This window comes from Neodiprion fabricii, chromosome 7, assembly GCF_021155785.1.
Source record: "Neodiprion fabricii isolate iyNeoFabr1 chromosome 7, iyNeoFabr1.1, whole genome shotgun sequence".
Lineage (NCBI taxonomy): Eukaryota > Metazoa > Arthropoda > Insecta > Hymenoptera > Diprionidae > Neodiprion > Neodiprion fabricii.
Window position 1 is genome coordinate 4,301,830 of NC_060245.1, and position 18,274 is coordinate 4,320,103.

The 18,274-nt window shown below is 38.3% G+C and overlaps 1 protein-coding gene and 1 non-coding gene across 5 annotated transcripts in view; one reads left to right on the forward strand and one right to left on the reverse strand.

Moving 5' to 3' along the window:
- The window catches only part of LOC124186201 (neurexin-1), an 83,193-nt gene that overhangs the window by 36,542 nt on the left and 28,377 nt on the right, over positions 1–18,274 (forward strand). For 3 of the 4 annotated variants that reach the window (XM_046577692.1, XM_046577693.1, XM_046577694.1), the window contains 8 exons: positions 3,053–3,079; positions 5,876–6,034; positions 6,755–6,907; positions 9,017–9,088; positions 12,742–12,849; positions 13,703–13,895; positions 15,108–15,299; positions 17,793–17,936. In XM_046577692.1, coding sequence (XP_046433648.1) covers positions 3,053–3,079; positions 5,876–6,034; positions 6,755–6,907; positions 9,017–9,088; positions 12,742–12,849; positions 13,703–13,895; positions 15,108–15,299; positions 17,793–17,936 — 1,048 coding nt within the window. The remainder of the gene's footprint in view (positions 1–3,052; positions 3,080–5,875; positions 6,035–6,754; positions 6,908–9,016; positions 9,089–12,741; positions 12,850–13,702; positions 13,896–15,107; positions 15,300–17,792; positions 17,937–18,274) is intronic. The other variant, XM_046577695.1, reaches the window with a different exon arrangement.
- Positions 16,346–16,427, reverse strand: Trnas-cga. The gene has a single exon. It is a non-coding gene; the product is annotated as a tRNA-Ser (tRNA).

The window sequence follows — 18,274 nt, forward strand, 5'->3', positions numbered from 1 at the left end:
AAGTTTGGAAACGTCATGTCCGTTCCAAGAAACATTCAGGAGTCGAGTATTCCGTGGGTTGTAGACTAGAATTTCGTGCCAATCTTGCGCTATTCGATGTCGATTTAACACTACCTCGTGCCGAATATCCAAGATGACCACATCATGTACCTGTACTATTGACGAGCACATGATCGATGATTTGGTGATTATTGAAGGTTCGGAAATGTCGTGTTCATTCCAAGAAGCATCCAGGATTGGATTATTTTGTGGGTAAACTAGAATTTGGTGTCGATCTTGCGGTATTCGATGTCAATGTAACACTACCTCATGCCGAATATCCAAATTGACCGCTGACTAGATCAAATGTCTGCATTTTGTGCAGGTTCCCACATCACTTACGTATAACATTGGCAAGCACATGATCGACGATTTGATTTGGACATGCCATGTCCATTCCAAGAAACATTCAGTTTAGACTAGAATTTCGTGAGGATCTCATATTATTCGATGTCAATATAAAGTATAACATCACCTCATGCTGAATATACAAATTGACCTCAAAAATGATGTAAACCTGCGAATTTTAACAGTCTCATAAGTGTGCTGGTCCGAAATGTCGGAGTTTAACGGGTCCGATAACGCAGCTCGCAATCATGTTGCAACCACGAGCCAACTGACCAAACAGCTCCGACCGTACTAACATAGTCAGGTTAAACAAGGTAAACATCGTTTACATCGACACGTCTAACCTAGTCAAGGCTCGGGTATTCGGCCATTGTCCGTTAGGTTGTAGGCCAGTCTCTGTGTGCGCGGGTAATGTACGGAAACGATCATCAGATACCAGGCAACAAGACCAGCAGCCATCCCGCCCACATGAGAGCCTCGGGCCGGAGGCTTGTTTCCATCGTAACTTTGTTACCTGCACGCGTATAGGGCAGTTCAATGGAATCAGGCCGCATGGCGGGACGCACACCTCGGACTGAAGGACGCTCGATACATGCTCGCGTGACTTTGGGGGATGATATGCCTCGACGTTCCCTGGTATAATGGGGGATTATTAGGGTGGTACTTGAAAAGGTCATTTTTGAATTCCTACCGGCTCGCCACGCAAATCGGCTGCACATAATACAAAAACAATTCCCTACGTTTTTCAGGTTTTTATCTCAACTCTAACACGCGCCCCAAAGAGGGTGCATTATGGGTGAACCTGTACTTAAAATTTGAAAATTCGTACGGAAACATCGAGTAACAAGTCTGAAAAATTTAGGGAATTATTTTTTAATTGTCTGGAGGCAATTTGAGGGGGCGAGCTGGTCGAAATTCAAAACATGACGCTTTTAAGGACCATCCTAGGGATTAAGGGGCCTGTTGTGTCGGGCAAAGATATACCGAGAATGAATTGAGAAATGGATATATATGTATGTATGCTTTGAAGTGATGAAGATACGGTCATTTCCGAAAGTTGTGCGCAGGCACTTGAATCGAGACCTGCAGCATCACGGTCACTCTGCATAAGTTCGTAGGTACGGGGATTATTTAATTAAAAGGGAAAGGGAGTTCATGCCTCCCCTGTTGAAATAAATTCATAAGTGAAATTTGTTCATTCTTTGTACCTAATATGAGTGAAGTCAGTGCGGGTACGGAACAAGTTTCCGACGGTTGGAAGTATCTCGACGTCTAGCGAATCCCCTGGGACGTATACCGAGAACTTAATCTCGTGACTCAGTGGTAAAGGTCCCGGTGAAAAGTTTGCAAATGAGCTTAAAGAGCAGCAGGGTTCGTTAAACCTATTCCTGATATTTAATTCATAAGTCTTGCAATTCCCATGATTCTCACTTTCCTGCGGCAGCGGAGAACAACTTTCACATGATCTACTTTCAACCCTCGAATAAGTTACCCCTCATTTAATTAACTGCACTGTTTTCATTCGTCAGAGACGTTCGTTTGTCCAAACGGTCGGCGGCACGGTGAACGTTTAAAGGGTCCGTCTTTTTTTGAAGACAAATCATTCGAATCAAAACTTCTCAAAATTTTTACATCACATTTATGGACATTTAAACAAACCTTGTACATTTATTGGAGACGAAATAATCAATATAACCAGATATACACTGCCCGATAGGAACGTATTTTTAAAAAAAGTATTGTGCTTGAGTCTTGATATGAATCCAGCTGTTCTGCTCATCTGAAATAAAACAAAATAAAAAAAAAAAAAACGAGCAGCATTTCAGTCTTCAGGCTTGTGGCTATGGAATGAGCTACAACGAACTCAAAATGTTTCAATTTAAATTTTTTACACGATTTGAAAGAAAGTATTAGAAATTTACATTTTTTTCCATTTGTTTAGCTCGTAAAATAAAAACTACCAACGCAATCGTTATTATCCTGGTTCATTCGATAGGTATAGTTGTGATAAAAATGCTGTGAAACATTAAACACCATCGATCCAGTGCTGTTTGAGATATCGTGTCAACACTTTTGAAAAATGCTGTAACGGCAGCAGTTACACTGAGAGAAATTTTTAGTTCCGGTTACCGCTCAGTAACAAATAAAATTTTTCTCAGTGTACGGCAGTGTAATCAAGAGTTTTTTCACAGCCTAAATTATCAGGAAATGATTAAATGTAAAAGGGACTCGTTTTGTTGCGCATTTATAGCGTCATTTTTCATCCAACAGCGACAAACAATGGTGGTGAATTTTCACATGCTACCCTGTAATTCGGGGTTGCCGTCTCCGTTGTACACAGAGTTCTCGTCGAATCAAAAAGCTCTCCTTGACGTCATTACGCAGTTTGAAATTATTGCCTATTACGTACTTGGCACGATAACGCGATTCTAACAATCCGCAGATATTATTTTAACTAGTGAAATAACTGTGGTGTTAAATAGAAATCATTTTCGGCGGACAATGAAAAGCCACGCGAGGATTGTTACTGTATGATGTTGGAGTGTTTTAACGATCGAGCACTGCTATAATTGTTATACTTGATATAATCGTATGAAATTCTCTTAATCATGCGTCTACGTGCTGCGTTAAATTTTATATTAACAAATTTGCCTTTCTGTTTCAGATTTCAACGATTACCAGCTTCTGTCGTGTGAGTAAACCATATATTATACAGCAAAAGTTAATTACAAATCTTTGTTTTCTTCTACGTGTTTTTATTGACGGATAAATTTTGATTCTATACATCGAGGAATAACCGAAACCTTTATTTATTACTTATAAAGTTTGTTTTTGTCGTTTTTACGTCGATGAATGAGTCTTGACGTGTTTGATTGATAACTAACGTTACGCTTTTATACGATAGTTAATATTACGTTTGGGATTTGATGCGAGACAGAATATTCATTTTTAAACTTTGTTTATCAATTCTTTTACGTTTGTAGTTCGGATTATTAATTATGACTTTTGAATGAAAGTGATTTGAATGCAAAACTGAAGCTTAAAATTCGAAATATCGTTCTAGATTCTACAAAAACAAACTTCATCTAATAAAACTAATTTTTCATTTATCAGTTACGTGGAAGAAATCAAAATTTGGCATCCATAACCCAGACTCAAAATTTATGTTGACCGGTATAATCCAACTCTCCACCACCTTACATTAGTTATATACAATTTGAACATTTTTTAATCATCATCTTAAAAATCACTCTCCGTGGTTCGCAAAATTCGTCGGAACGTCGAGTTCACACCTCCTCCAGTGAAGATCGCTCGTAAAGTTTTGAAAGGATGTCGAGGGCTCGAGCAACGTCCGGCTGGCAGAAATCCAGAGACTATTAGGAGAGTCCGATCAACCCAAATCCTGGAAGTTCACTAGACCGGTACCTCAAACCTGCGACGTTATTACACACGTGTGTGAAATCGAGCAAATCCTTCTCACACACACACACGGTACCTAATTTACACAGACAAGGTGTTACGGAGAACAGAAAATGGGAACGAGTACAGCTTAAGTGCATAAGCGGATAGATAAGAGGAATCTTGTTAAAAATGGTCGTCATTTTTCTCCACTCAACTCTCTTTTATGTTTGTGTACTTTCTCGTCCTGCATTTTTATCTTTCATTTTTGTCTGTTTTTTTTTTGTTTTTTTTTGTTTATTTTATGCTGTTGTTTTTCTTTTTCACCTCTTTACCTTGTCTTGCCTCGCTGTAATAACCCTGTCGTTCAGGATACTCGGAACAGCGAGAAAGAGCTTATAGTATTCGTCTACGGCTACTCAAAGCTCGAGGCTGCAGAACTCAAAGAGGCTGAAATCTTGCCGGAGAAAAATAGTCCTCCACTCTCGTTGTAACCTCCGGGCTTTAACCGAATGGCTCTCATTCCCCGTCTCCATTGTACAAGATTTTGCGTCGAGACAATCGTTGAGTATAGTTTTTGACGCCGTTTCTTGCCTTGTTCGGTTTTTATTTACCCGCACTGAGAAGCAATTTATTTGTTACAGTAATTAGAAAAATTCAGTAAAACAGGTATCGTTAAAAAAAAAACTGTTTGAATATCGTTGGAATTACGAAAAGCGAGGTACGCCTAACCATTTTGCGCTATCGTCGATCCATTTTTGGTTATTGCAGAGCAAAATCAGTTTCTCAGGTTTACTCTACTTTTTTAGTCAAACAAGGCTTTAACGTCAATTTATTCTCGCGCGAGCGTTAAATTTTCGCAACGGTTGCAAGAAAATCTAGCAACAGCGATCGTAATGAGAAAGAATAGTAACGGATACTAGAGTTTCCGGTAACGGCTAGAAAACTAATTTTCATTTTCTACCTAAGACTATATTTTGTCGATCGTGGTGAAAAATGAAAATAGTTAAGGACCGAGCGGTAACCGAAACTAAAAATTTCTCGCATTGTCAGTGCGACATTTAATTCGAAATAGCACGTATTTCATTGGATTGTACAACAATTACCTTTCTTTCCCACATTCTCCGCATCATTAAATTTTACTATCGAAATAGTTCATAAACGTCGTGAATCTCGAACGAATCTTCAACCACTTTGACACACTATTATATGTACACTATGGATACAGTGAACTTCTAGCCCCAATATCGAATCAAGTCATCGAAGCGTTTAGAATGCTTTCAAAATGTCTGACCGTTCCGGCGAGCGACCAATCCAGTGTTAGTTACATGATCAGTCTCCGTTAATGGAGCATTGGAAGTGGAAACGAGTCCCTCGTTCATGCCCACCACTTTAGAAATCGGCCAGCTGCGGAACCCGATTTCGAAAAAGAGGCGGAGCTGGATTTAAGATGTCGGAGAAGAGCGAAGACCTTCTCGGTTGTCCGTTGGAGTTGCGGTCGGTTTGTTCGCTTGTTACAAAGTTTCGCTTCTCTTCACGATATGGAGATAGAGATACTTGACACTGCGTACTTGTTCCTCATTAGCCCGACCTCTAATGGCGCGATCCTGTGGCCTAGAAAGCTACCACCTTACACCGCAGACTGTAATGTAGAAACATTAAACCAGCATGACCGCGGATCCTTCTACGATCCATTATTTCAAATGATCAACGACAACTTCTGCGAGTAGACCTCGCCCACTGAGGATACCGTACAAAGTTGACGATCGTTTCTTTTAACGTTATTTATACAAATTTCATGACTCTAGGTAGGTTTCGATGAGTGAGCTTGCGAGTATCGCAATGTGTGACATAAATGGACGTATCTTTTGATTCCGTTGACTTAAAAGCTTGAATTTTTCACACCTCCAAGGGACCGTAGACCTTAATATTTGATATGAGTTTGAGCTTGATATGAGGTTCTTGACAGACGGACAATGATCGAGTGATCCTAACAGGGTTCTGAGGTAAAGGGAACCCTAAAATTGATCACGACGATCTCCTTGGATGTCGGACAAAATGATCATGCCGCTCTTTTGCATTGTTTCAGCTTTCCGCAGTGGTTGACGGAGTTTTTGCTGATCACGGACACACCGCCGGATCTTTTTCGCGTTTGGCCAGTGATCGGCTCTTCGTTGGCGGAGGAGCGGATGCCAGGTCTCTTCACGGTGCCAAAGGCATCAACAACTTCGTCGGCTGTCTACGAAAGGTTCGTGTTATAGGTACCCAATGATGTCGAGTGACTTTGCGGCTTAATCAAACACGAAGTTTCGCTCAAAAGCACCGATAGCGGGCTTGAATATCGGGACATAGAAATGGACTTCGATGTGTAGAAAGGTCGACGAGACGGTGTGTTCCAAAATACACTTGCCAATACCGGAGGGTTGGGGTTCTTGACGAACTCCGCTGTCTCTCTGGAAGGCAAATTTGCACTATTCGCAATAAACATAGGTTGCCTGTATAAGTCAAACGAGCGCAAACTCAACGTGAACCTCAGAGTCTACCAGGAACGTTACGCAGTTATTGATTTCCAAGAGCAGTGATGTTCGCGAGTAAATATGCATTCATCTTTTTGTATCGCCGTTTCTTTTTTTTTTTTCTTTATCTTCTATGACTGGCTACGACATCAATTTTTGTTTTTACAGACAGTTTCGTGTGTTTAACACTTTCAACCTTGCAGGGTGCGTCGTTTTGGATGTTAGCTAACTCCCTCAGACTTTCACCAGTGATGTCATAATCTAACGGTGACCCTGTAACCTTGTATACACATAACTAACAGAGAATTTGATGAAACAAGTCGGAAATTTTACTGCGTGCAGTAAGTTCGTCGCAAAGTCGAAGAATCTGATCACAGCTCGTTCAAAACTCATACTCCAAAATGTCGGTGATCAATTTAACTGATGATCCGCATGCGCGTTGTCTTTTCTAGGTCGAAATTGCAGCCGAAGGTGTAAGGATGGAACTAATCGAAGCTGCGAAAAGCGGTGCGGCCGGTGCAGCGGCATGGGGTCGAATAGAATTTCACTGTCAGGAGCCAAAAGCTTCCGATCCAGTCACCTTCACTACCAGAGACTCTCACCTCGTGAGTATTACTGAACAATTTGTAAAAAGCTTCTTCGCAAAAAGTTGACCGTACGTGTTCGACGAGGTCAGGGATTCAACTCTGCGTCTAGGGTGATCAAATCACGACTTATGGTGCTTGGAACCATAAGCATTAAGTCGCACGTAATTGCAGCCCAAACCCATGTTTTATCATCACGTTCGACCAACTCCCGATTATTTTTTATGGAATGGTCTCCGATGTCGGTAACAAACTCCGTCAGTGACACGGTGGTTCGTTGGTCGCCATACCGACCACCATACGTAAATAGTCGGATCTTACTCCGATTGCCTCCACGTAGCTACGGAGATAACGAGTTCCTGGCTCCCAACGGCGACTTATTGGCTCACTTGTTTACCATTGGACTATCTTGTTTACGCTCTTGGGCTATACCTGGGATGGGATGGATTTTCCCGGGGCTATCTCACGCGAGAGCGGCTTAATTTAGCCAAGGCTCCGCCCGTTCTATTCACACTTATTATCCTCCGATCGTGCTGCAGCTACCCATTTACCAGCCTCTTCGTTTAAGCGACACGCTCTCGACTCTTATCGTTTCTCGTCAATGAAAGCTATCGGGATGGACGGAAAGCTCGTACACAGCCAAACCACTGCCTCATGATTCCTCGATTCCTCGATTCCTCTCTCATATCTCACTCTCTGCAAATCGAAATCCGATGCGCATCTGATGTCCATGGTTGCGTGGAGCTACTAAAGGACCATGATCCGTGAACCGGCGATGTATGGTTTGGCAGCTCAGCTGCGTTTACTTGTTGTGACAAATGGGTACCAAATCATTAGGAGTGGTGAACAGGTTAAACCGCCATCGATTATCACGTGTAAACGACTTCAATGTCATATTGTTATATTTGTTTTAAAACTTTCGCTGTCAAATTAGTCAATTGGTGATTTTTCGCAAAAATTTTGAACACATCTTCTGAAATACTTTCTACAAACGAATACCCACCACTTTTGGGTATAACGAACTGCTCGAAGAACGAGGAAGAAATTATCGTAAGCCAAGCTCCAGGTATAACAATAAGTTTTCATTCGCGCGAACATGAACATTATTATACACTGAGAAAAATTTCATTTGTTACAGAGACTAGAAAAGTTGAGTAAAACAGGTATCGTTAAAAAAACTGTTTGAATATTGTTGGAATTACGAAAAACGATTACGAAGCCTAATCATTTTCGCTATTGACGGACCCTTTTTTGGTAATTCCAACGCAAAATCAGTTTCTGAGGTTTACTCTACTTTTTTAGTCAAACAAGGCTTTAACGTCAATTTATTGTTGCGCGAGCGTTAAATTGTCGCAACAGTTGCAAGAAAATATAGCAACAGTGATCGTAATGAGAAAGAACAGTAACGGATGATAGACTTTCCGGTAACGGCTAGAAAAACTAATTCTCATTTTCTACCTAGAACTATATTTTTCGATTTTGGTAAAAAATGAAAGTAGTCAAAGACCGAGCGGTAACCGAAACTGCAAATTTCTCTCAGTGTACACTCTGAGTAACAATAATAATCGAAAATTTCCACTTTCTCTTCCTCTAACTCCATTTCTTTCTCTATTCTCTATCTTTCGCTGTCTCTGTTTATACTCTTCCTTCTATAATATCATAAATATATCTATCTATCTATCTATCTATCTACCTTTATACTCTATTTTCTGTAAAATATCTTCTCGTTATATTATATCTGTCTGTCTGTCCTCACAGCATACATATTCATACAAAACATTGCATTACACACTGTACCGATGATCCTTATTACGCAGATTATCGTCATTCCACACCCTATACACAATCACTCATCAAGTAGGTTGTATCGAAGTTTCAAGTAGCCAAGTGTGTAAGTAAGTAACAGTAAGTAAGTGGTGACACGATGTGTACACACACACACAAAGACACACACACGCAAACGCATAACCAGGCATCGCGTACTTGAAGCAACGCGAAATGTACACGTGAAACGAATTACGTATAGTAGACGATAAAGAATAATGTATAATAGTATTTTCTAAACGAATCTAAATGTTGTCTGTGTGGGTGTGGTTGTTGGGGTGCCAACCGTTGGACGTTGCCTTGAAGAAGGCCTCGCCGGTCAGCAGCAGGCGACTTCACGGAGCCTTGGTCACCTTCACCAGCCCAGAGTCCCACCTGGTAAGCTCTGTCTAAGCCTTTATCCAGGAAAGCTCTGAGTCCGGCCGGCGCACTTCTCCCGATCGCTCACAACACGCACCTGATTGGCTACTCCCGAGACCCTAGCTTAGAGGAGACGTCATTTTTATACACACCCGTTATCAATTTTCGTTTCTTCGTTTCTTCGTTTTTTTTTACGTCACGTTTCATTATTATTATTATTGTTGTCGTTGTTGTTGTTGCCGTTGTTGTATTACACGTGTTTGTTTATTAATACGCATACGTGGTTAACCGCGGCTCTGCTGGCATAAATTCCTTCGGTCGGTCGATTGCCTGCTAATATAACCTGCGAGCAGTTGTTCCTTTCGCATTGTCATATATTCGCAAGTTGATGAATTTTATTGATAGTGTAATTTTGTTGAGTTTATGGAATTGATGAAAATTGAGTTTAGGATAGAAATTTCAGTATAATGAAAGCATTGATGTGTCACGTTGATTGATTAATTATCGCTCTGGCTGCTGAGTGTTTTGCGGTAGTCGAATATTCGAGTTTGAATTTCTTGTATGTACCGTTCTAATTTTAGCGTTGGTACGAATCGATTGAAATGTGAGTTTGGAGAGATCGGTCGGGATTCTAAGCTGATTGCGAAATAGCGGATTAGAAAATAGCGAGAGCTGAGACGAATTTATTTTCTCAAGTACTCGGGTGATGCCTCTTTTTTGTGGATGATTCTAAAGTCACAGAAAATTCCGAATTTGGAAAGTTCCGAAAGTCAGAAAATCCGAATTTTTTTTATGGGGAAAGTTAAAGTAAAGGAACTCAAACTTTGATCAAACATCCAAGTTTCGAATGGTCCGAAACTCGACGCTCAAAGTTCCGAAAGTGTGAAAATGTGAAAATTTGCAAATTTGAAGTTGGTAGAATTTCACCACTTTCTTTTTTTTTTTTTTTTTTTTGAATTTTGCTCCATCGTAACTTTACTTTTCGTAACATTGCTCTATCGTAACTTGAATTTCGGAACTTTGATCCGTCGGGTTTCCGACCATTCGAAACTTTGTTGCTTCGCCAAAGTTCCAGATCTTTACTTCAAGTTTCGCCACGAAATAATTCAGAATTAGGCGCTTTTCGAAACTTCAAACCCGCCCCAAATAAACGTTAGAAAATAAATTGCGAAATCACAGAAATTAAGCACGACTTTTTTACGTGAATTCACCTGCTGCAGCTTACATGATGACAGTCACGGAGAAACCTTTATTGTGCGAACATATGTCGTAATTTCAAACTGTCTCTACCTGGTTTCAAACTCCAATTTCGATTCTATGAATTTAAATTACTATCAAAGCTCAGTCAAAGTTTTTAAAATTTTATTTACCGCCGTGTAAACTATCAGATTCCGAATCTCATGAAATTTTAATAACAACTTCTAATTATTTTCCTCCCAATCTTCGATCGTAAATATAACAGATACGAATATTCGATAATCGGTAGCCGATATTTATTTCGTAAAACTGATACGACAATTGGAATTTCACGTATATAATAAGATATTTATAATATTAAAACGCACTTCAAATCGTGTTGGGAATGAATTAATTAATAACAGGCTCAGTACGTACAGGATTTCCCATTTCAAAAAACATGCAATTAGAATATTTGGAACACTAAATAACGAAATAGAGTCAATAATATCGGTATATTAAAGTTGTGACCTGATTATAAGAGTCTCCAACTTTTGTTGAAAAAAAAAAAATCAAAAAAGCAATTGCCCATCGCACTAAACGTGTTTTCGAAATAACCTGATTATTGATTTTAATCGTGGTATCGATCCGTACGTCTGTACACAAATGCACGACATCTTCGAGAGAAAAGAGAGGAAAAGAAAAAGGAAAAACCTTCTTTTTTCCTAACCTCAAATTGCAACTTGATTCTGTATTTTCTTAATGGTTTATTATACCGTATATAACCTAAGTCCGCGTCCTTTTATCGATGCTTCAAATTTATTTTTTTTCTTTTCTATACTATGAGATTTTATTCGACAACTTTCGGAGAAAATACTTCAGCGAGAAATCCAGTAAATAAACAAATTATCAGGCGGCGCTTTTATCGAAATTTTAGTCGATCGCGATTAGTTTTATACATAGTAATTTTACACCAATCACCAGAATCGATCACTTTCATTATTCACTTGACTATATAATTACTAGCAACAGCACCATGGGTTGCATGTTAAATTTATCACGAATCACACGGATTGCATGCGTACACTGTGCACAGGTAATTATTTTTCAGCTAACTTCGATTAGGATACTTCAAAATTTATCAATTTTTTGTGTCAAATTTCAACGACAATCGATAATTACCGTGACGAAATGTTATGACAAACCATTTATTTAACCAACCCATATATATATATATATACATATGTACTCATTTTACTTTTCAACTAGGTTTTTTTCATTTCTCTCTGCTATTTTCAAACGTTCCGATGTGTTATCTAGTTTTTATGATATAAAAAGCAATCTTACAGGTTTAATGTACATGAAAAAAAAAAAAAGAAAAAAAAAACACGTTTCCAATATCATGCAGCTGATATATAAGGTGGGACTCTGGTAAGAAATACATTTCAATCAATTAAACCTTTTACATGTAATGAAAAATTTTTTTCATATCGTTGATTAAATTGACTGTGAGTTTTTCATTGATTTTTGTTTTATTTTTTTCTCTCAATTACCAAAAATTAACCCTGATAATTAGCGATGTCTCGTGTAATATCACGTCATTTTTTTATCTCTGCTTATATAATATGATAGTATGCATGAAACGAAATTGCATGGTATATATTTATGTAACGAACACAGTAAAAAAACAGACGAAGAAAAAGAAAAACGCGTTCCGAACCTTACCGCTGACAGTCCGAAAACATTTAATCATCCTTCATGAAAATGATGAAAAATTAGAAAAAAAAAATAGTAAAACCTTACCTACGAAATAATAAAATGACTATTTTCTTTACTCGCTAAAAAGCTCATTTCTTTACGCAAGGTAGAATGTCCCATAATTTATACTGTTCGTTCTTTAGTGAGACTTTGAGGTAATGCGAAATTTCTTAAGGTACCTGTTCCCGATTTCCAAGTCTGCCGAAAAATCGTTATTGTAAACTTTTTGGCAACATTTACTCCCGCAAATCTTATATTGACGATTATGCAGGTGTTCCAGGACTAAAACTGACCAGGAAAAAAAAATACAGTGTTCATTCGTCGTTTTCTCTCGATCACCGATCCTTCGACTGAGTCCGATCGGTAAAACAAGATCATACTTTACGATGGATTTTCACGCCCAGAGTTTCTGACGTTCTCCAATCAATCCCGAAGTTGGTAATCAAACTACCGCTGGCTCGAATTATTCACAATTTTGGGAATTTGTGTAACGTTTTTATCATCCAATATTCGCAAGCATTGGCCAAAATAACAGAATGGTCCGCAGACGTTGACCTATTTATTCCTGTTCATTGGGCCGCTGATGGGCGGCTTTTCTTTTCAGATTTCAGGTGAACTTTCACCGAACCGTATGAATTGAAAGGAAGCAGCTGGAACCGATGACCTCACGTTCGATCGAATGACGAGGCGACCACGTTGATCCCAATCTCTAAATGTTGTCCGTTTCTGTGTTCCAGGTTCTACCGCCGTGGAAAGCTGCCAAATCCGGAAGCATATCGTTCAAAATTCGAACTAACGAACCTAACGGTCTCGTTATGTACAGTAAAAGCGGAGGACACACGAGGGTACGTTTTTACTTATAATTCGTACGAATAGTTTCAACGGTTGTGTTTGTTGAATCGGTTGTAAGAACGACCGAAAATAATGGATCATTTTTAACCGATTGATCGAGTATAATCGTTTATTTTTTCCCTCGAAATCGGTCTTTGTTTTTTACTCCCATGAACGACGCGATAAAATACCGATTTATGCGATTAAAGTATCACTTCTTATAATTATCTTACTTATTAATTACCTGTTTGATACAACAAGTGAAAGACAAATGAATATGGAAAATATTTTCAATGAAACCATAAATTTTAAAAAACCTTTTCCTCTATTAAGACTGCGTGATGAAATTGACGAAATTTTGGTTTCGTATGCATCGTTTAAAAAAAAAATGCGAAGTGATTGATCGATCGATTAATTTTTTTATCGATTTAATTGCAGCGTCTTGGAGTATTTTTTTGGTACTCGATCAATCGATGCATCGATCATTTTCAGCTTAGTACCCATCGCTGCACGGTTGTGTTTAGATTAAAATTACTGCCCGCTTGTGAATCGACGAGGTCACAACAGCTGCGAGGAAATCGTTACGGCCCACTTACAGAACCAATTAAAATACTAGTTAATACTTAATTCCTTACATCGATCGCAAAGTCTGCAGGTTTTCCGTACGCAAGCGTCGAACCAACTTGTCATTAACTGGGTTGATTTATTAGGATGAAAAAAAAAATTTCTATATAATTTTTAAACAGCTTGCATTTGATATCGAAAAAACGTCTGCTTCGCAGTGACGTAATTGTGTCATTAATTAGGAAAAATTTATACCTGCTAGAGGATCGATTCGTTTTCATTTTGTTTATGATCTCTGCGTAGCCGGATTTGTTCGCCTTTGAAATACTCGGCGGTCATTTGTACCTGCATGCGGATCTTGGCAGTGGTCCCATCAAAGTAAGAGCGTCGCGACGCCGCGTCGATGACAGTGCGTGGCATGACGTCGCCCTACGTCGGGTGGAACGTGACGGTCGGTTGACTGTCGACGGAGTAACAACCGAGTTCCGAACGCCAGGTGAGGAAGAATATGCGAAGCGGACTATTTTCCTACTTTAGTGCGCAAAATTCGATTTTGCGTACCAAAATTAGTGCGCAAAGTAACACATTCCCGCACCAGCGTGGGAATTGATTCGAAATATATTTCTCTGAAGTGTAACTAGATACTTCTATTTAATTCTCGCACTAGTGTACGAATGTATAATTTTGCGCACTCAGTCAAGAAAATACATTTTTGCACTTTTGTGATAAAATATTTTTTCAACAGTTGGTCTCAATGTCTAATTTTTGATTTAACTGCAACAGATTCATTGAAATACGATAATCGACTATTGTTATTACTTCTTTATCCATTAATTATAGACAATAGAACGTATCAATCATGATATAAGGTAATTTTATTTGAAATATTATACACAGGCATCCGTTTTTGGATAATTGATCCAAAGTAAACTGAATAACATCTCACGTTCGGTACATAAGTTTTTTTTTTTCGGTAAGGCGAGATATATTCTGACCAAGAAAAAGAAAGGTGTGGAAGAAAAAAATCTGTTATCTTTGAGCTAAAAACACATTTGGAAGATGGAGGAGAATTTTCTATTCGGAATACGCGATCTTGGGGAGAGAATTGATATTTAAAAAATTCACCAAGTTCCAGCCGGTTTCAGGAATATGCGGGGAATCAATCATTCAGGAATTCATTTGTTCCAAATAAGACAGCGGAGAATATACGATTGCACAATACGCAAAAATAACCACGGGTGTATATGAGGAAATTTTGTTTATATATAGACGAAAATACAGCGCAGCTGGTAAGAAAAAACCTGGACTAACCAACTCTCTTGGTTTAGTACGAAATTCAGTTGAAATGGAATTTACCAGAATCGGCGAATGCAGGGAACAAAATTTAATTATCTATAATTAAAAGTTCTAGGAATGACAAATAAATTTCTTGCATTTTTGGAGAGAAAAAAAAAAAAAATACAAAGTACCTTTTTCGTTGTCCTGATTTTTTCTGTGACTTTTCGTGTTTGAGAACGTGTAATTTACGATTAAGATCATAATTTTATCAGAAACCATTCTCCTCCTTAAAATACTACAACAAACGTAAAAACTAGAGCCAATTTAAAATTCATACTCATGTTTTTACTCTTAAGTTATGGCAAGGTGAAAAAATGATTTCCTTTTTACTCAGCCGCGTAATCGAACTGTTCTTTTTTCTGATTCATAGGGGATTCGACGCAGCTCGATCTCGACAGTTTGTTGTACATCGGAGGCGTCGGGGCGCCTTTTGCACCTTTGACTATACCGCCGGTTTTGTGGAGCGGTTCTCTGAGACAAGGCTACGTTGGCTGTCTGAGGGATCTTGTGATCAACGGTAATCCGGTTGACATAGCCGGATACGCGCAGCAGCAAGATTCGGGTGAGTGGCCGAGTAGTTAACCGGCATCTTGGAAATTGAATTTAATTAGATCCACGCGAGCTGCTCTTTGAGCGCTAAAACCCCGAGGAGATTGAATCGATGAGATTTGCCGGTAATCCTCGCCCTTGAAGTCGGGCCGTTTTAGGGTAGGATTTAATTCTAGACGGAGGCTGAGACTACGCGAAATTAATAGTTTCCTATCCCCGAACGCGAGTGAATTTCCTCCCTCGATAATCAATTGCTGAAAATACCTCAGACGGCACGTTTAAACCGATTTGTTATATTCCGTTCATAGGTATACGTGCTTTTCTTACAAAATTCTATATACACCTGATTTTTTCACTATTCCTTGGACGGTTAAATTTTTTCCCCAAGTTCTTTTTTTTGCAAATTTCAACGATATATCGATAAAGCGATAATTTTCACAACCTTAAAAAAAAATTATTACTCGTTCCCTTTTGTTTCTCCCTTCCAGAAAAATATGTTACACATTTTATTTTCGAACTTCAAAAGCTTATCTTCTGTATTACGGAGATTATTTTTCAACACTTTTGTATGTTTGGGTAAAAGAGTCTGATTTTTTCGAATGTCGTATCGAATTTCAAATTGATTGTGAAAAAAGTTAGATTTCAATAAAGGAAAAGTGTTCTAATCCGAAAATGACATAAATTGACACACATTCATTCATCGATAAATGTGTATAACATATTTATTGGTATAAATTTTCATCTCTTATTTGGCAGATAAAAGTTATTTACAAGTAAAATGAAAAAATCAATATCGACAACAAATCTCTTTCTTAAAAATTGTAGAGAAATTCTTAGAAACAGGAACAGGTATTTTAAAAACGTTTCCAAAGTGGAAATACAATTTCAGGCTTATCTTATCTGTGTAACACAAGTATACGTATACATTTATACATATTATACAATTTGTAAGGTGAAAATGAGTTATAAGTTTTTAATAAATGTACGGAAATAGGTTTTCGAATATTTGAAAAATGATATTTCGAGTGGGAAGAAAAAAAAAAAAAAAAAAAATTTGCTCGCTGCGGACAGGATTCGAACCTGTGCGGGCATAGCCCATCAGATTTCGAGTCTGACTCCTTAACCACTCGGACACCGCAGCTGTTGAAAGTATCGAACGTTTAGAGTGTCTAACCCTTTTAGCGTTCTAAAAACACAAGCATTTGAACTTGAATAAACAAAGGTGTATTTCTTATCAACAATTATTATTGCTTTTCATCATTATTGCGACATGTTTAAATTCCTTTTCTGACTGTTTATGCGACGACTCATATCTCGTTATACGAGTAAAAATATGTCTTATCTGAAATTTTTTTAATATTTCGACTAAAATTTGGTCGCAGCTTATTTGTGCAGTAATGATTCGAGTCTCAAGTTGGTCACACTGGAATTTCTGCACCGCGGGCTGTTGGTTCTCTGGAAGTGTAAATATAGCGGATCTAGACGCAATGAACATAAGTAGCAAACTTCATTCCGAACCGTTTACGCTCCGCAGCACCTGTACAATTATTTACTCAAGGAAACGAAGAATGATCAATAACACCGCAGGTTATAAGCGGCACCCAGCTATGGCAAAGAAACGTGATCACCTACGGATGTATTTTCAGGCTGTTTGCACGAACGTTGAATGAAACTAAAGAGTTGCAACTTATATCCGTACCGATAAAAAAAATTCGCAATTTTTTTCCTCTCGTGGTTGATGCGTTTTTTATTTTTTTCTTTATCTTCAATGTTCCTCAAATTACCGCCTCTCTTTAAGAATTGAAAGTATTTGTTCGAAACACGAAAAAACGATAACTCGATGTCTTTCCTATGATTATTACATAAATCGTCTAATGAACAGTTCTTATTTAACTAGAACCTGATGAAACGATTTTTCAAATTATCAGATCATTAATTTCAATAAAACATTCAATAAATAAAGTGGAACAAAGTATCGGAATTTTTTTTTTTTTTTTCTTTTCAAATTTACAACCAGGATTATTGACAAGAAAATTGTTAATCGACAGACGATCCGGAATTCGGTAACACCTGCATCTACGCAACCCGCATCAAAAACTTTGCTGCTTTGCTCGGGCAAATTTTGTAAACAATTGCTTGTCAATAACCAGCTTGAACTTGGGGGAACTAAATTCATTACACAGCAAAATAATGAGACGATGTATTTCACTGATTTTTACATATTATAGTCACAATTATTTATTCAATTCTTTACTACAGTGTAAAATCTTGATTTTCGTTTTTCACAATTTTCTATTTATTTTGTAGAATTATTCTCACATTGCGAGAAAAATCGAAATTTCGATGGAAAAAAAACAAAAATAAAAAACAATTTCTGAAACAGGTCCGAAACATCTCAAAATCTTTCAAAAAGTATTTCTTCATTGAAATAAAGCCGCTTTGAGTCGACACTTTTATTTAAAAGTCAACTGGTTAATTAGACGGTAAATTTCCGCAATTTTCTCAGGCGCTGTGAGACCTGCTTGCCACGTTCAATCGCCACACTGCGCATCGGAACCCTGCATGCACGGTGGTCATTGCTTGGAGGGATGGAACAGATTTCACTGTGATTGTACGGGGACACCGTTCACCGGACCAACTTGCGGCAAGGGTGAGTCAGCTCGCATTAATCAATGCTGAACGAGATGCTGAAAGTTTACGTTTTCGTGCACTGAAACATCCGCTGAATGAAAAATACGCAGCGATAAATGTCCTCAATCATATCATTCAAGCCCAAGATAAGCGACTAGCGATGTTATCGCTACCATAAAAGTTACCAAAAACACCACATTTTTTAATACCTCAAACCAAAAGTCAAGGTTCCATTCCCAAATCAGGCATACGACATGTTGTTTTGTGTCACAGTGTCACAGTTTATTAAAATTTGCATCACGAAGCGAAAACCACTCGATGCTATGGTGAATCGTAAATTTATTGTACTCAAATTAA